This window comes from Homalodisca vitripennis, chromosome 5 (assembly GCF_021130785.1).
Source record: "Homalodisca vitripennis isolate AUS2020 chromosome 5, UT_GWSS_2.1, whole genome shotgun sequence".
Taxonomy (NCBI): domain Eukaryota; kingdom Metazoa; phylum Arthropoda; class Insecta; order Hemiptera; family Cicadellidae; genus Homalodisca; species Homalodisca vitripennis.
Genome location: NC_060211.1, coordinates 154,966,069 through 154,980,928, shown reverse-complemented (window position 1 = coordinate 154,980,928; position 14,860 = coordinate 154,966,069). Strand labels below are relative to the sequence as shown.

The following is a 14,860-nucleotide window of genomic DNA, read 5'->3' as shown; positions in this document are numbered from 1 at the left end:
TTGTCACAGCGATAAAAAAGATTTGGTTTGGTTCTTAGATATAATTGTACCAGACCCTAACACCCGTTTTGATTTTTTTGTCTACAATAAAAAAATATATTTATGTTCTTTGAGGCATTACTGAATAATGACCATGATAATAGCTTTAAGATTTATAAAAAACCGTTTATACATTAGCTATTAAAAACACATTTCTTAGATGAAGGGTTTAACAGAAAAGGATGGACTCTATTTGAAATTCCAGATAAGAATTATAGTAAGTTTATTTACATTCAGATAACTCTCTCCAACAAAAAATAGACCACATGAGGAAAGCAACATTTCAGTGTTCATTGTCAATACAATTGCCAGCCACTCATATGATAAAGATATGCCAATGAACTCTTGGTCTACCTGTAAGATTACTTTGCATGGCATTTGGTTGTCTCAAAGTGCATAGTACTTGGTAAGTTTAGACCTAACATCTCGGCTGCGTAAAATCCTCAAATAGATTAAAAATCTTATTAATTGTTAGGTCAGGATTTTGGAAGGACAACGAATTAGTCTTAACATAGGTGACATATGTTCAAGAAGCCTGCTTAACATATTTTTTCCAATTACTTTAGAAAAATTGGAGATCAGTGAGATTGGCCTATAGTTTAGTACATGAGATGTACAGCCTTGTTTAAATTTAGGGTAGACTGTCAGCTTTAAGGCCAATGGAAAAGTCCCAGATTGGGGAGATTTGTTAAAGATATCGACCAGAGGTTGTATTAATTCATCCTTGCATAGCTTCAATAACTTTGACGAAATATCCTACTAAGGTTTTTGTCTTTGGTAACCTAATGATCTTTGACATTTCTTGATGTTAGCTGGTGGGATATTCTTGTATACTAGAGAAAGAGCTGTGTGTAAATTATATTGTTCATTCATGTTTATTATTTCCTTTGCAGCCTCAATAAAGAAATTATTTAGGTAGTCTGCCATTACTGCTGGGTTTGATTTTTAAAAGTTCCCTAATGCTCAGTTTTGTAGGCAATCTCTTTGTTTTAATCAGTTTTCTTTCCAAGTTAACTACTTTCCAAAGGGTCTTTGTCTGGTTGTCGGCCTCAGCAATTTTAATTTGAGTGTCTGTGTTTTAGGTATCCGAGTCTAGTGTCATTTAGAAGCTGATGTACTTTTCTCTTTCTGTATCTTGATTTAATTATTGGTCAGCCATGATTTATAGCTTTTGTTAAAATGATATTGAACTTATAGGCTTCATCGGCATCAGTAGTTTCAATTTAAGTAGGTTCCTGTTGTTTCTTCTTTCTGCAGTCATTTGTGATGATGGTTGTTTTGATCATTAATATTTCACAAAGCTGTCTTGTGTGATCAGAGATACAGGTATTTATTACTTCCATGTAAATCGCTTCCTGTTGATTTAGGTGTAGGTCGTTTCTCTCTCCATGATCTATAAAAAACCACTATTTATAATTATGAGGAATGGAATGGCTGTTGGCGATAAGCTGTCTAAGTTGTAGTATAATTATTTATAGATATTTTTGAAGGTCTCTTATCTCTACTGATAACTTGTCTAGTTCAAGGGAAAAGAAGTTTCTTTGTACAGTCATAGTTTGTCTGTGTTTTGTATTTTTTTCATGAACCTTGATCATTTCAAGGTTTTCATCCTTATCAGAGTACAAGTTGACTCCATTTAGAGGATTGTTATGGTGATGTATCTGTTTATCTATGCTCAAGTCATTTTAGTACCCATTTCACAGTTTGGGCACTTCCAGGCATTGACTTCCTCTTTTGTTAGCTTATGTAGTTATTTTTAAATCAGCCTCTATTCCATTTAAACATCTCCAATGGAACCAGCTACCGCATTCCCATGTACATTGAATAGCAAAATATTTCACTCTCATAGAGCATTTCCCACGTGGAAAGTTAACATTTTTGCCTATTGTAAATTTTCTCTAATTTCAGCGTCGGGTCCCACTTTAAATAAACTTGTGGCAGAGCTCAGCCCAGGCCCAAGTAAAAACCGGTCTGATTACGAACCTGGCTGTGATTTGTCTATGATGTATAGCCATAGCCTGTCGGGCAAATGCTACTAGTGATCTGTAGATTCTTGAATTATTTTCGAATAGTTCGAATAGGTAAAAATATGGAATAGCCCATAGTATTTTAAAGTTAAAATGTGTTTATTCAGTATAAAGTAAATTGCTTTTACTAAAATGAGCTTAATACAAAATAAGTGTAATCAGCTTGGAATGGGTATCAGTTGTACGTTTTCTTTATGTGCCTATTTCTTGTGACATTTTAAGTTTCTTATTAAAGTTTTTGGTGAAAAGACTTACCAGTTTGTTGTTGATAGAAATACAGGTAAGTTGGTCTTGTTAACACGAGAAAGTTAACTTTTTCTGGGCACTAATAACACTGTATCCTTAGTCCACCACCTTGTATTGATTTTAACTCATTGTTACTTAACGTAAAGCCAAAAATTTCCTTGTTTGTATACTTGATTAGTTGAACAATGAATAAAATGTCAAACATCTTTCTTAAAATTTTGGAAACAACTCATTTTAGTTGTAAAAATACAATTTATAACTACAAAAAATATTAATTTTACCTTGAAACCTAAAAACATAGACCTAGCTATAACAATTAATTGAATTAATTGTTTAGTTTACCTTTTAACATAACACTAGTATCCATCACTGTAAGGGATAATATAGAAATGCAAATTAAAGGAATTACTACATTATCTGGTCTTGCACTATTCCATTATAGTAAATTAAAATTGAAGTTACAAAATATGCAACATCTCTCTCACAGGATACCCTCGAGGGTATCTTTGTTCGACTAGTTGACAATATGCATTTGTGGTAAAAAGTTAAAAGTGGAATTTGCATTTGTTTTAGCCAGAACTCATGTTTTCAAAATTTTTTCCAATTGGTAACCAATGAAGTACTTATACTATAAACAAGCAGAATTGTTTTTCTGTTACATGAAGTTATCCTTGAACCTAGTAATAGTAACTACGAATCACTTTTAATTTCAGTCCCATCCAGCTTACGTAACTCTAATTATAAATCAACATGTATTGTGAATAATAAATTATAGCTATTGCTCTGAAGCTAAATGAATAATGCAGGTTCAGACAAGCTATGGGGAGCAATTTTTTCAAGAGAACAATGAATGGTAACAAATAGTTTTATTTTGTTGACTATCTACAAAAACTACAGACAATCACAACACTTACACAAGATGATTACACACAAATCACACAACACTCAACTAACCTATATTGCATAAAATGGCTACAGCAACTCTGCTTTGGTGCCAGAGAGAGACACAGATACACATTTAGAAAATTGGTCAGTAGTGACACCTGTAGCTGTTACTCCAATTTAGTATTCTAATTGTTCGAACGTTTCTTCTGCTATAAATATTTTTTTCTTCCTGTTTTTGTGAAATAACTGCTAAAAGAAAAGCTTCTTCTAAGATGTTACAGGTGTCTTTTTAAATTACAACTTGTAAGGGTTTACAGAAACATTGAAACATCATGAATCATTTATGGTAAAAAACTGGATCTTCAAATAAAATGGCAGACACACTGGAATTAAGGGTGTTTACTCCTGCATATTAGACTGTTAACCCTCCAAGTGCTACTATCACTACTATTAGTTTTGGTTAAATTGCCGTAAAACGGTTTATTTAATTATTCTGTGATTTTCATAGTACAACGTAGGAGAAATTTCTCTACGCACTTGCACTACTCTGTAAGCCTTTGAGTAGAATGAAAAATAACAGTCAGCTGATTTTGACAGCTGCTGTTGCCACGCTCGCCGCGCAGTACTTTGTTGTAGTTTTCGTATAGGTTAGTTATCGTTCGGTGGCTCCGCCGCGACGTATCGTTTTGATTTGTGTTATTATTCACTGTACGATAGATTCTTGCTTCTTGTGTGTGTATTTTCTATTTTATTATGAGTTGCTACAGTGCTTTAGAGCACTTCAGGAGGTCCGTATGGGGAGGCAGAAGAAAGAGGGTAGCACAGCAATCAGAATCTGACTCTGACAAAGTTTCTTTAGTCAAATGTAAATATGTATATATACATATATATAAACAAAAGGACCATAATAGGATTTTTTTACTATTCATAATTATTATAACAGACATTTAGCTTTTGTGAGGTTATATGTACATCCAAACCAATATTTTTTGAGAAGTGTTTACTTTAAACATGTCCTTCGTGCAAATTTTGGTGTGCAGAACATTTTTTTAGATTTTATATTTTGTGTGTGTAGTTTTTGTTCAAAAGGCTTTAAAGTGACATTTTTATTGTTCAAAATGAATTTTGAAACAATTTGTATATTTTGAAATATTTATAACGGTTTTAAAACGCATTTACAACCTCACCATCTAAAAAAGCGAAAAGAAAAAAAAATTTTACTATTCATCAAGACTCTTTTAGAGAAAAGTGGAATAACACATGATCTTTAAATGTATATTTTTATCTAAAAAGTAGCGTTTAAGAAACCATGTATTTTGCTTCAAAACATCCCAGCACTTTAAAGTGATTTAATTACCACTTGTTTTCTGTCAACCAGGTGAATAGCTGTAATTGGTTGAATATTTTGTGAGTTCCGTGGTCTTGATCGGCGTACGGCTTTCAAAATAAGTTTGGAGAACTATTTACTATGGTCATTAAATTAAAAAAAATACAGTATATTAATACATTTTTATGTAGATGTATAATATTTGTTTAATTCTGTATTTGCATTATTTCTAAATTATTTTGGACGTAATAATTATTGTACAATGTCTTAATGGAATGAATACACATTTATTTATTAATTATTTATATTGCATCTATAGACATAGAATGAAACTAAATATTTTGATTAGAATCTCCTGAATTGATCGGTACCAACATCATTGCTACACCACGTAAACTAATAATGCAATGAAATAACTAGACTAAAGACTAGGTACTAGATCTCATATTTTGTTCTTCCTATTGAAGGAATCAGTCTGGTCTTAAGTTGGTTCGGCTTTTTGAGATCAAACAATAAGCAAAACAGAATAGTTTCAATTTCAAACTATAGAATACCACAAGTTTATTGTTAATTAGAGTAAATTTAGAAAATACCAACTATTATTACATATACATGGTTTGTATCATAATGCCTCTATGAACTTTTATCATATAAGGTCAAGATTCAATTGTAGATAATGCTGATGGTGCGGTAAATTGTCATACTTGTCACTACAATGATAGACAGGAGAGAAAAACACCAAGAGTGCTATACCATATATTTATTGATAATTTGTATATAGTGCGGACAGGGGATGAACAGCTGTTACAATAGGTGCTCTAGACAGAGGTGGCTACAACATGTACTGTATAGTATATCCAATCACTTCAAGACCCTGTATGAACAACACTTGAACAAGAAAAACTCAAACATGATCCTCCTCCACGAACTTACATTAAACACAAATATAGGAAATTAATAACAATCCGACACAAATCTAAAAAAACTACTAAGGATTACAATAAATCAGGCTGACAGTCTTACCAGTTGCCATGTACCTAGTCGTATCGCGATAATTGTCTATCTAAAAGTAAAACCGTATAAACTTTGCAAAGTAAAAAACAAGATAAAATAACTAATCAGAAAATAAAACAAGAATACTGGTTGTAAATGTATAAAAACTACAAATCAACACTAGTGTGCACAAACAGGAAGACAACAGATTCTTCTCTTTGCTTGGGCACAAAAACCTCACTAAACAAAGTAAAAAGTCAATAGAATATCCTAAACTATAACTAATACAAACACAAAGTGACAGCCTTAGTTATCAACATCACAGATCTACCACAGGAATGGATGCAGCACTTGATAACAATCGTTGGACCACAATAATTTGGAACGACTCGTTCAAATCGAGTTCACTTATTGATTCCGTTTAGATACAAAAACTGGATCTCACACGGGTTTGATTTAGATTACACGTTATCCAAGAGATTTAATGAATCGGAATATGACTAACTTAATAGCTGAATTTTGAAAAAAAAAGATTAATCAAGCCCGTAGAGGATCCAATAAATTTGGGGGTTTTAAAGTTTCAATAAACGCTGCATTCACACCAGCACAAAAACTTTAACAAACTTTGTCACTGTACCTTATTCTAAAGCACTGAGACAGTCACAACATCTGCTCAATGCGGACTTTGAAATGGTTTTGAGTGGAACTTAGCACCATGAACTGAACGAAATGCACTGATGAATGGCACACACTCTACTATGTGCTATATTCAGTCTGGAATAAATTTAAAGAGAAACCATTGTAATAGCTAAAAATAAAAAAATTGAGACAATTCTACGACAAAATAATTTTAAAATAGAATCACAACTACTGACTGAATATTGCACATGATGGTTTGTGAGTTAACAAATACTCATCTAACACAAACTAAAGGTGGGTTACTGGCAAATTGTGCCCCAGTGACATGACAGTCTGCTAACAGACAAATCTCACTCTAATATAGAGCAACTTAGTCACTACCTGTCTTGTCTCGAAGGTAAAACATGGCCCAAATCTCAGTATTACTACTGTTAAAGTAATAATAGTTTAAATGACAATCCAAACGTAAAAGCCCTAAGTTTTCAACGGCTTTTGATTTAAGTGATGGAAAACATCACGATTCAGAACTCAAGATTTGTTTCAGGCATGGTTGTTTCATTTTAATTTTGACTCAAACTTTTTTTATCATCATATTTATAATAATATTACATTAATGAGACTTACAATTTACTATTATTATTATGTTTTGGATTTAGTTTCTTAGAAAAACAAATTATACATTTTTTGAGTAATGCTTTAAATTAAATATATTACTAAAATTATACTCTTGATGAGCTACAAAATATATTTGTATCGTTAAGACAGAAATGTTTGACAGGAAGTTGCAGTTCTGACGTGAAGCTTGTGTTGACTTCTGACAGCGACACCCTCATAGGTGAACCAAACAGACGAAACAAGGGTATCAGCAGAAAACTCAACGATAATTAAAACAACTTAAACGTCATAAGTGTTCCCAGCAAAAGTGACCATTCCTTAAGATATCTAAAGCTTTCAGGTTCATTCAGGAGATTTTGTATTGCCACCAAGCAAAGAGGAGGCTCGCGAAAGGACTAGGGATGGCGGACCGGCAAGTGGAGGGGAGGGGGGTGGGGGTCCGGGCCTGGAGGGGGCCGCGGGCCGGCACAAACCCTCAGCTCGGGAACTTGGAGTAGAAAGCGAAGGTGAGATCGTAGTTGTGGAGACGACAATACTGCAAGTCGTGGCGACGCAACTCCTCTCCCACCGTAGCCATCTGTTGCACGGCCTTGGGAAACTCTGCGGCCACCGATTCCTACACATTGGAAGGGACTAGTATAGCGATTTTGTCACAAGTAAATTAAATTATATACAGTTATTTTACATTAATGTACTAAAGCATACTTGATGGTAAAAGTATTAATAAAACAAATCGTTGGTAATTTAAATACATTTTAATGAATTTTATTTTAATTTAATTTTTTTAAATTTTATTCTCACATGTGTAAGGTAAAAGCAAATTAATCTTTTATTAAATGAATATTTTTGTCATTAGGTTGTTATCTAGCCTTGCTAAACTACTGTAATCAGTCCAGACCAGTGGCACATCAACAATGGCTTGATAAAGATTACACAATAGGATGAAAGTTCAAGGAAGGTCAAATATTCCAAGTTACAATTTAAATACTTAGTAACAGGAAATCTGCTAAATGTACAATTTTTAGTTTCACAGAATAGATGTTAAACACAACCTCATATTTAACTTTAATAGTGGCAACGGTTATCCATTGATAAAGGACTGATTTGTTAATGGTTGATCAATGATGAATAGCTGCCAATTTATTGTGGAGTCCTATTTTTTGTTATAATAAGAAACCATGTATAGACCTTGAACAGAAATAGTTGCTGATATATTATGTACACAAATCAGAGCGTTAACGTGACTGTTCATGTAAAATTATTATTGTCTGATTTCTCACAGTGAAAAAAATCAATGAATCAACATGACCTACATGCCATTAGAAATGTCAGTTTTGTGCTATCTACAGACATAAAAAATAAAATACTGCTGAGTTATATTTATGTTTGATTTATCTTTGTTAAAATGCCCAAGATTTGATTTCCATACCGATTCACCCCTCTGTTACTATCTATAGATAGAAACAGAATACATGTAATATTACTGTATAATATCATCATGTAATGTTTCCCAAAATCACTTAATCTTTATTTTTAACTTCTTTAATACTATCAGCCCCACGTGAAGATACATGATAATGATATTACCATTTACTGTAAAGTAAAATAGATGCCTACGACTGGAAGTGTTATATAACAATAGCTAAAGTACACAATGTTGTACACTCTCAGCTCCACATGGTTTCATAGTAAGAATATTTTACACTTGTTGTAGAGTAACACAGACAACTGGGGCGAAAGTGTTAAATTAGTGTTATTTATTAAAACTGTTAGTGGAACAAAGAGGTTTAATTTTAAATGTAAGAAAAACAATTTAGGTCATAAATTATAATTTTTGTATCTAAGATGCTTTCATGCCGATATGTGCTTCAGATGTTATCGTTAGAGTTCAGTTTCTGTATTGTCTACACAAGTTTCATGCCGATATGTGCTTCAGATATTATCGTTAAGTTCAGTTCCTGTATTGTCTACACAATTTTCATGCTGATATGTGCTTCAGATATTATCGTTAAGTTCAGTTTCTGTATTGTCTACACAAGAGTGAGCTGAAATAAAATCTTTTTACCGACTGTAACATTAATCTTCCACTAGTTTTTCTTTTTTTCCTGTTCACTCTATCAATAAAAGTCTAGAAACAAAATCACTAAAAGAAAAGGTATATATTAGGGGTAGTTAGGCTACATGTGTTAATATTTCATATGATGGCACTCAGTTTGTTTATTTATTCTGTGATTTTCAAGTTGCCACCATGGTTACTCTTAAGACGAATGTAAACATATTCACTAACACTCAGCCAAATCCCATTGATCTAACGCCAAACTCAGTGTTTCTTATAAAGAAATGAAGTATCGTGAAAAATTTCCAGTCTATAGGTCAGTTCGTTTTTGAGATATTGTGCAAAAAGATAGAAATGACATTTTCCAGCCCCCTCGAGTAGTATCTTTCGCTAATGCTCAGCCAGTAGAACAATACGAGATTTAAACCCACATGTATTCTTAAAGAGGATATATTTAAATATGAATACAAAGAGTACTGCGTAAATACATTTTAGCGATCGTATGTTTCTGCTGAACAGGTGATAAAGTTCAAAATAAAAAATTATTCGGAAACCATAATATTTTGTTTATCTATCTACAGTTTTTCATACACAACAAATATGACGAATAACAAAGTTTTACAGGCTATCAGTTGTTGCCCACGTATAGCCGCGTGCCAATGCATAAACATAGACATGAACATACAAGCTTCAAGTAAACTATTATTCACAAAACTACAATATTTCCATACTTTTTGTATATTTGATCAAAATGTTACAGATTGAATGGAAACCGTTTGCATTTTAAAATTTTGTAGTGTGCACTACAACTACACCGAACATGTGTATTACAAACTATTATTCTACTTTGGCATAATAAAGAAGCAAACAATCCTACCTTGTTGGCAAATACTGTTATGACCACTTTGCCAGGGCGGAACGTGTTCACCACACGTTCTATCAACTGCTGGTACGAGGCCTGGGGCATGTTGGTCTCGAAACTGACGTAAGAGAAGTCCTTCTCTGGAGTGATGTGGATTGTCATATAGCAGCCCTACATTGAACACGTCAGTTACTATCTAACAGATTTCATTATGAAAGAAGCTATCAAATATAGTCAAAGGAAAGTTAAATAAAATTTGTGTCATTATAAAGAAACAAGTATTTTAAAGAAATCAATTTAACATTATCCCCATCTTATTATCACTTAGTTTACTTATGTATGTTACATTTTCTATCTCATTAATAGAGTACCTTCTTACCAGAATGAAACAAAACATATTTTTTTTTAAATCAGAGGATGATAATGGTAACATGCTCAAGATAAAAATAAGTATGTAATGATAATAATGAAAAGGAATTTATGGAAAAATGACGGAACATACTTTTTGGCGGAACAAACCAATTTCAAGTCCTTTTTGTACATCTTCACAGCAATACGCCTCAGCAAACGTTTCAATCTAACATTTTTGCTCATCTTCAATGTTTTAGTTAATGGTAAAAATGTTGATGTATATTATTCCAATTCCAAAACATTTTGTTTTGATTCTCAAAACACTATTAAAATCTTCTCATTTTCTTCATTTCTTCTCAGAGAGAACCTGATCTCTACAAGATAATAGTTGTCTTCGCACTCCAACTTTGTCTTCAGAACTTATTTGTTGTTTCTTGTTTCTATAGTTTCGTCAAAGAGTTGTACAACACTGTGCAACAGCCAGATAAAATGAACAGTGAATTGCAACAAAACATGATCAAACAGTTGAATAATAAATTGGGCCTGCCCAACCAAGTTCTATTGGTACAAATGTTTTGTAACGTTTAGCGGAATTCAGTGTTTAAAAGTAATGATCTGCAATAGTATCGACAACGCACCCACAATTTAAAAGGGCTTTCAAAGACACCCTTGGATTTCAACAAGTCCCCAAATAATTTGCAGTCAGTAATACAGTAAATCTCGATAGCAAGAGACTCAAGGGGATTTGGGAAACATTCTTCTTATCGAGGGACTCTTCTAATTGAGATTCATGCTATTAGGACTTAAAGTTATGCAATCAAGGTCATATGGGTTTATCTAAACCACCTTTATAGCAAGTGCATTTTGCATTTTGGATCAACCCTCACTAACAAGTTTTGTTCCAAAAACTAAATTTACAATGCAGCAGTGTACAGTACACGTTATTGCTTTAACAAGATTTCTAATTCAACTCGTGTTCATAAACAAAACAATTTAATAGCTTACCCACAAATTAATACTATAACAATCATAAAAAAAAAAAGATAAGTAATGATAATATGAATTTTTTCCTTAGCTACTGTACTGTATTTTGTCAAAAAAGTATTTGACAACAGACACAACCACTATATGTTGCTACTGACTACTGTAATTCACATGACTCTTTTGTGTCGGGGAGGAGAGAAATTTCATATGTACCTAAATCTCAAGACAAGATAACGTTTCCTTCAAAAATGCATACCACTTAACAGTTGAAAATACGGACTGGAAAGAGTGAACTTGTACTATAAAGGTTAAAATATGTGAAAAACGTACTACCGAGTTTAAACTCGTAGTATAAAGGTTGAGTTTTCAAAAAGACTTGCTATAGAGGATTAAGTTTTGACCTGAATCAGGAAAACCCTGTCCTAATTAAGTTTTAAAAATAAATAAAAGTTGTACTTTTAATATTAAGTGTTACAGTGATTTCAAGGAGGTTAGAGAATATATATGTTTTAAAGAAAGTTGTGCAATAGAGAATAGTGTTGGGAAGAGTCTACTGTAGTGGTGGAAAAGCACCATTGCAGAGTCTCAATGAATCAAATCCCGACGTTTCACAAATTCCAAATACCCTTGAGACCAACAATGGTACATCGAAGAAACCCCTCCTCGATGTACACCCCATACTTTCACATTGTACCAATCTCTGAACCTTGTGGGCTGAACCAGAGATATCATCAGGCATCTTTATAAGGATAATGAGGTGTCTACAGACATACAGGAGTTGTGATTTTTACTGGGTGAAGATTTTTGGTCAAAATATCTTTAGTTTATCCTCCAACATTAAAAATCGACTATCAAAAAAAAGATTGGTTTGTTAATAACCTGCACCTGTACTGGTATGCATTCTGGACATACATGACAGCATTGAGTGTCTCACTGAAAAGATTCGGAGTTAACGATTATTGCTAGCATATTCAAGTTCTCCAAGTTTTATCTTGCTTACAGGTAAGCCAAACACCAACTAATATACTTCGTTTTTAGATAAGGTGATTATTTTCACTGTTGCACATAAAAAAAGTGAAACATTGTTCCAATTCTGAATTTTAAATAAGAATACTTTTAAAAACATTTTCTAAAAATTTCATTAAATTGGATACATACAATTTTCCAGCCGGCTACTTAGATTGTGCATAAAGTTGATGCAAGGTTGTGTCAAAAACCAATCTATATTTTTAATGTTTTAATCCTTCATAGACAGATATGAATATATGCGCTAAAGACTGAAGCAGACAATTTGTGGATATATCCACAAAAATCAGATCAAAACCAAAACAATTCATTTTTGGTGTCAAACTGTTTGTAAATCATATTTAATACAGGTATTTGAAAAAAATATAAAAACTCTCAAAATACAAATTATATTATTATGTTTAAGAAAAGTTTGTTTTGTGCATTAGCAACATAGCAGTCACGTTATCAGCATAAATTTCTTGGTCATAAAATCACGAAACAATTATTTTGAACAAATATACTCATATATAACAAATATAAGTTTTACACCAAAATGTATCAGAAAAATGTGTTTCTACAGGTATATGTCTTTTTATGTCACAAGCCAAAAAACTTAAATTATTTTGCAGACCTTTGGGTGTCTGCGAAGGGTTAAAGTCGATTTTCAGTATTAGGGCAAGATAAAAAAAGATTTCTACAAAAAATAAATAAAAAATAGCATGGTGAACAAATATCCTTAAATAAAATTTGATAATAAATGGTTTTCTGTACAATAAAAACGTAAAGACTAAATAGGCAAGTTTGATTTACAATTTATTTAAATTATTTTTTGTTCAAAATATTATCAAAGAGGTTATTTGTTGAGTGATGCATTAGAATGTAAATTTAAATGATTTGAAACAACAATAAAGTAGCTTTATGGACAGTAGTGGGATTGACTAATCTGTTATCTTATCACTAACTGAAACTAATTAACACATTTAACACAATTCCAACACACTCCCAGTGACATGGTACTTACATTTTTGGCAATCCCGTTCATTGAATAGCCACATGGCTCAAACAAATAATCGTCTATTGCCATCTGCGGAATGATCAAATCAATACCAGATTTCTGAAAAAGAGCAGACAAAACAACTTGAAGCGCATTGTGCAATAATTGTTTCTATGGATGAACCACTGTTGATATAAATTTATTTTCATCACTGTTAAAATATATACACAATAACAATTAAATCCACAAGTAAATTTTTTTTCAAGAATAGTCTTAGATAAGAACTGTTTTGTAATACATGATGTGTAGAACAGCAGTAATCATTGACACAATATGATGAGTGTTTGAATTGAAAACACATGATTCAATTTTCTGAATTACACTGATGATCGTCCTTTGTTTGCATAGCTAAAGTGGGTTCATCAGATAATTCAGAGTTGGGTGTCTGTAGAGGGATTTGCCTAACAAAGTGCATAATTTTCCACTTATCTCAGCCACCAATGTTAATTGCTGAAAGTGTAATTGCTATCTAGTAGCTGTAATCTCTATTCATTGCAACAGTTTACACATTCCAAGTGGGTTGAGACGCGGATTTCTTGCACTCAAAACGTCTCTATTTGTAAAATCTATATGTAGGAAAAGTGATGTCCTAAAAGAATTTAAGATTTTCTGATAGTTCTGAAAAAAATTCAGAAATAGTAAAATTTTTACTGCATACTTTTTGAACTGCTTTCTTTGCAATTAAGACAAAGAATACTACAAGGAGATCAACCCTGTATCAGTTGTTATAAAAAACTACTGTACACCAAGAGTAATTGTTCGTCTCTAAAAAGAGAGGCCTACAATTTGATAGGATTGGAAAGCAGTGATAAACTTTGTGTTTACTGATCATCCACTTAGGTTAGTTTCTGGACTGAGTGTTTTTTTACACCACAAAAGTTTAATTCAATTCAATTTGCCATGTATAAAAAAATCTAGTGCAAAATGTTGAGTCTACTCTGAGATATGACAAGTCACAAATCGAATGTTTCGATGTCTGTTAAGGGGAATCACACCAGGGTACTGCAAGCCAACCAAATGACCACCAGAGCTGAGGAGGCCAGGTTGTATATCCATCCATCCTGGTATGGGAATTGGATTGATTAAGGGATCCATAATTGACTGAAACCATGTTGTGGGTACTAGTTACCTTCCCATTTTTGTTTTCTTATATTTTGCTGGCCACAAATAACTCTTAACTTCTGTCTGATTATCCCCTTAGCTATTCTGTTCATACCCAGTCAACTCGCACGCCTAACATGAATATTTTGTTTTTACTGTGGATGATCAATTAAAGTTATTAAGATTTAAAAAATACTATAAAAACAAATAAAACTGTTAATTTTCCTATTTACGAGTATATAATATTCAGGTTCTAACATACAGTTTGTTATTTTTTATGTTTTTTAGCCTATTTTATATTCACAAGTGATTTTGTATTATTTTTACATGCCTATCTAAATATTTATGTACATGTGCATTACAATATTTTCGAAAATATCATTACAGTACTTACTTATAAGCAATAGCAAAGAAATTGAGATTAGTTTGTTATGATGTGAATAATGGTAAACATAACAATACAATTTTTTTAAACAAAACAATTCAGAAAAAAGTATTAATACAACTTTTGATGTTGAGTGAAAGAGAACAGCAGAGTCCTGTTACATTTCAAACATATCACAAAATACCATAGATTTCAAATTTATTTAAAATATGTGATAAACGATAGTTTTACAAACAATAAAACACAAATGTAACGCACATTAGTAGATTATGACTATTTTATTAGAAG

At 32.3% G+C, this 14,860-nt stretch overlaps 1 protein-coding gene across 1 annotated transcript in view; it reads right to left on the bottom strand.

Moving 5' to 3' along the window:
- Positions 1-5,269: 5,269 nt before the first annotated feature.
- Positions 5,270-14,860, bottom strand: part of LOC124363041 (S-adenosylmethionine decarboxylase proenzyme-like) — a 37,122-nt gene continuing 27,531 nt past the window's right edge. The window contains exons 6-8 of the mRNA XM_046818105.1: positions 13,054-13,146; positions 9,705-9,860; positions 5,270-7,387 (exon numbers count right to left, since the gene is read on the bottom strand). Coding sequence (XP_046674061.1) covers positions 7,247-7,387; positions 9,705-9,860; positions 13,054-13,146 — 390 coding nt within the window. The 3' untranslated portion in view covers positions 5,270-7,246. The remainder of the gene's footprint in view (positions 7,388-9,704; positions 9,861-13,053; positions 13,147-14,860) is intronic.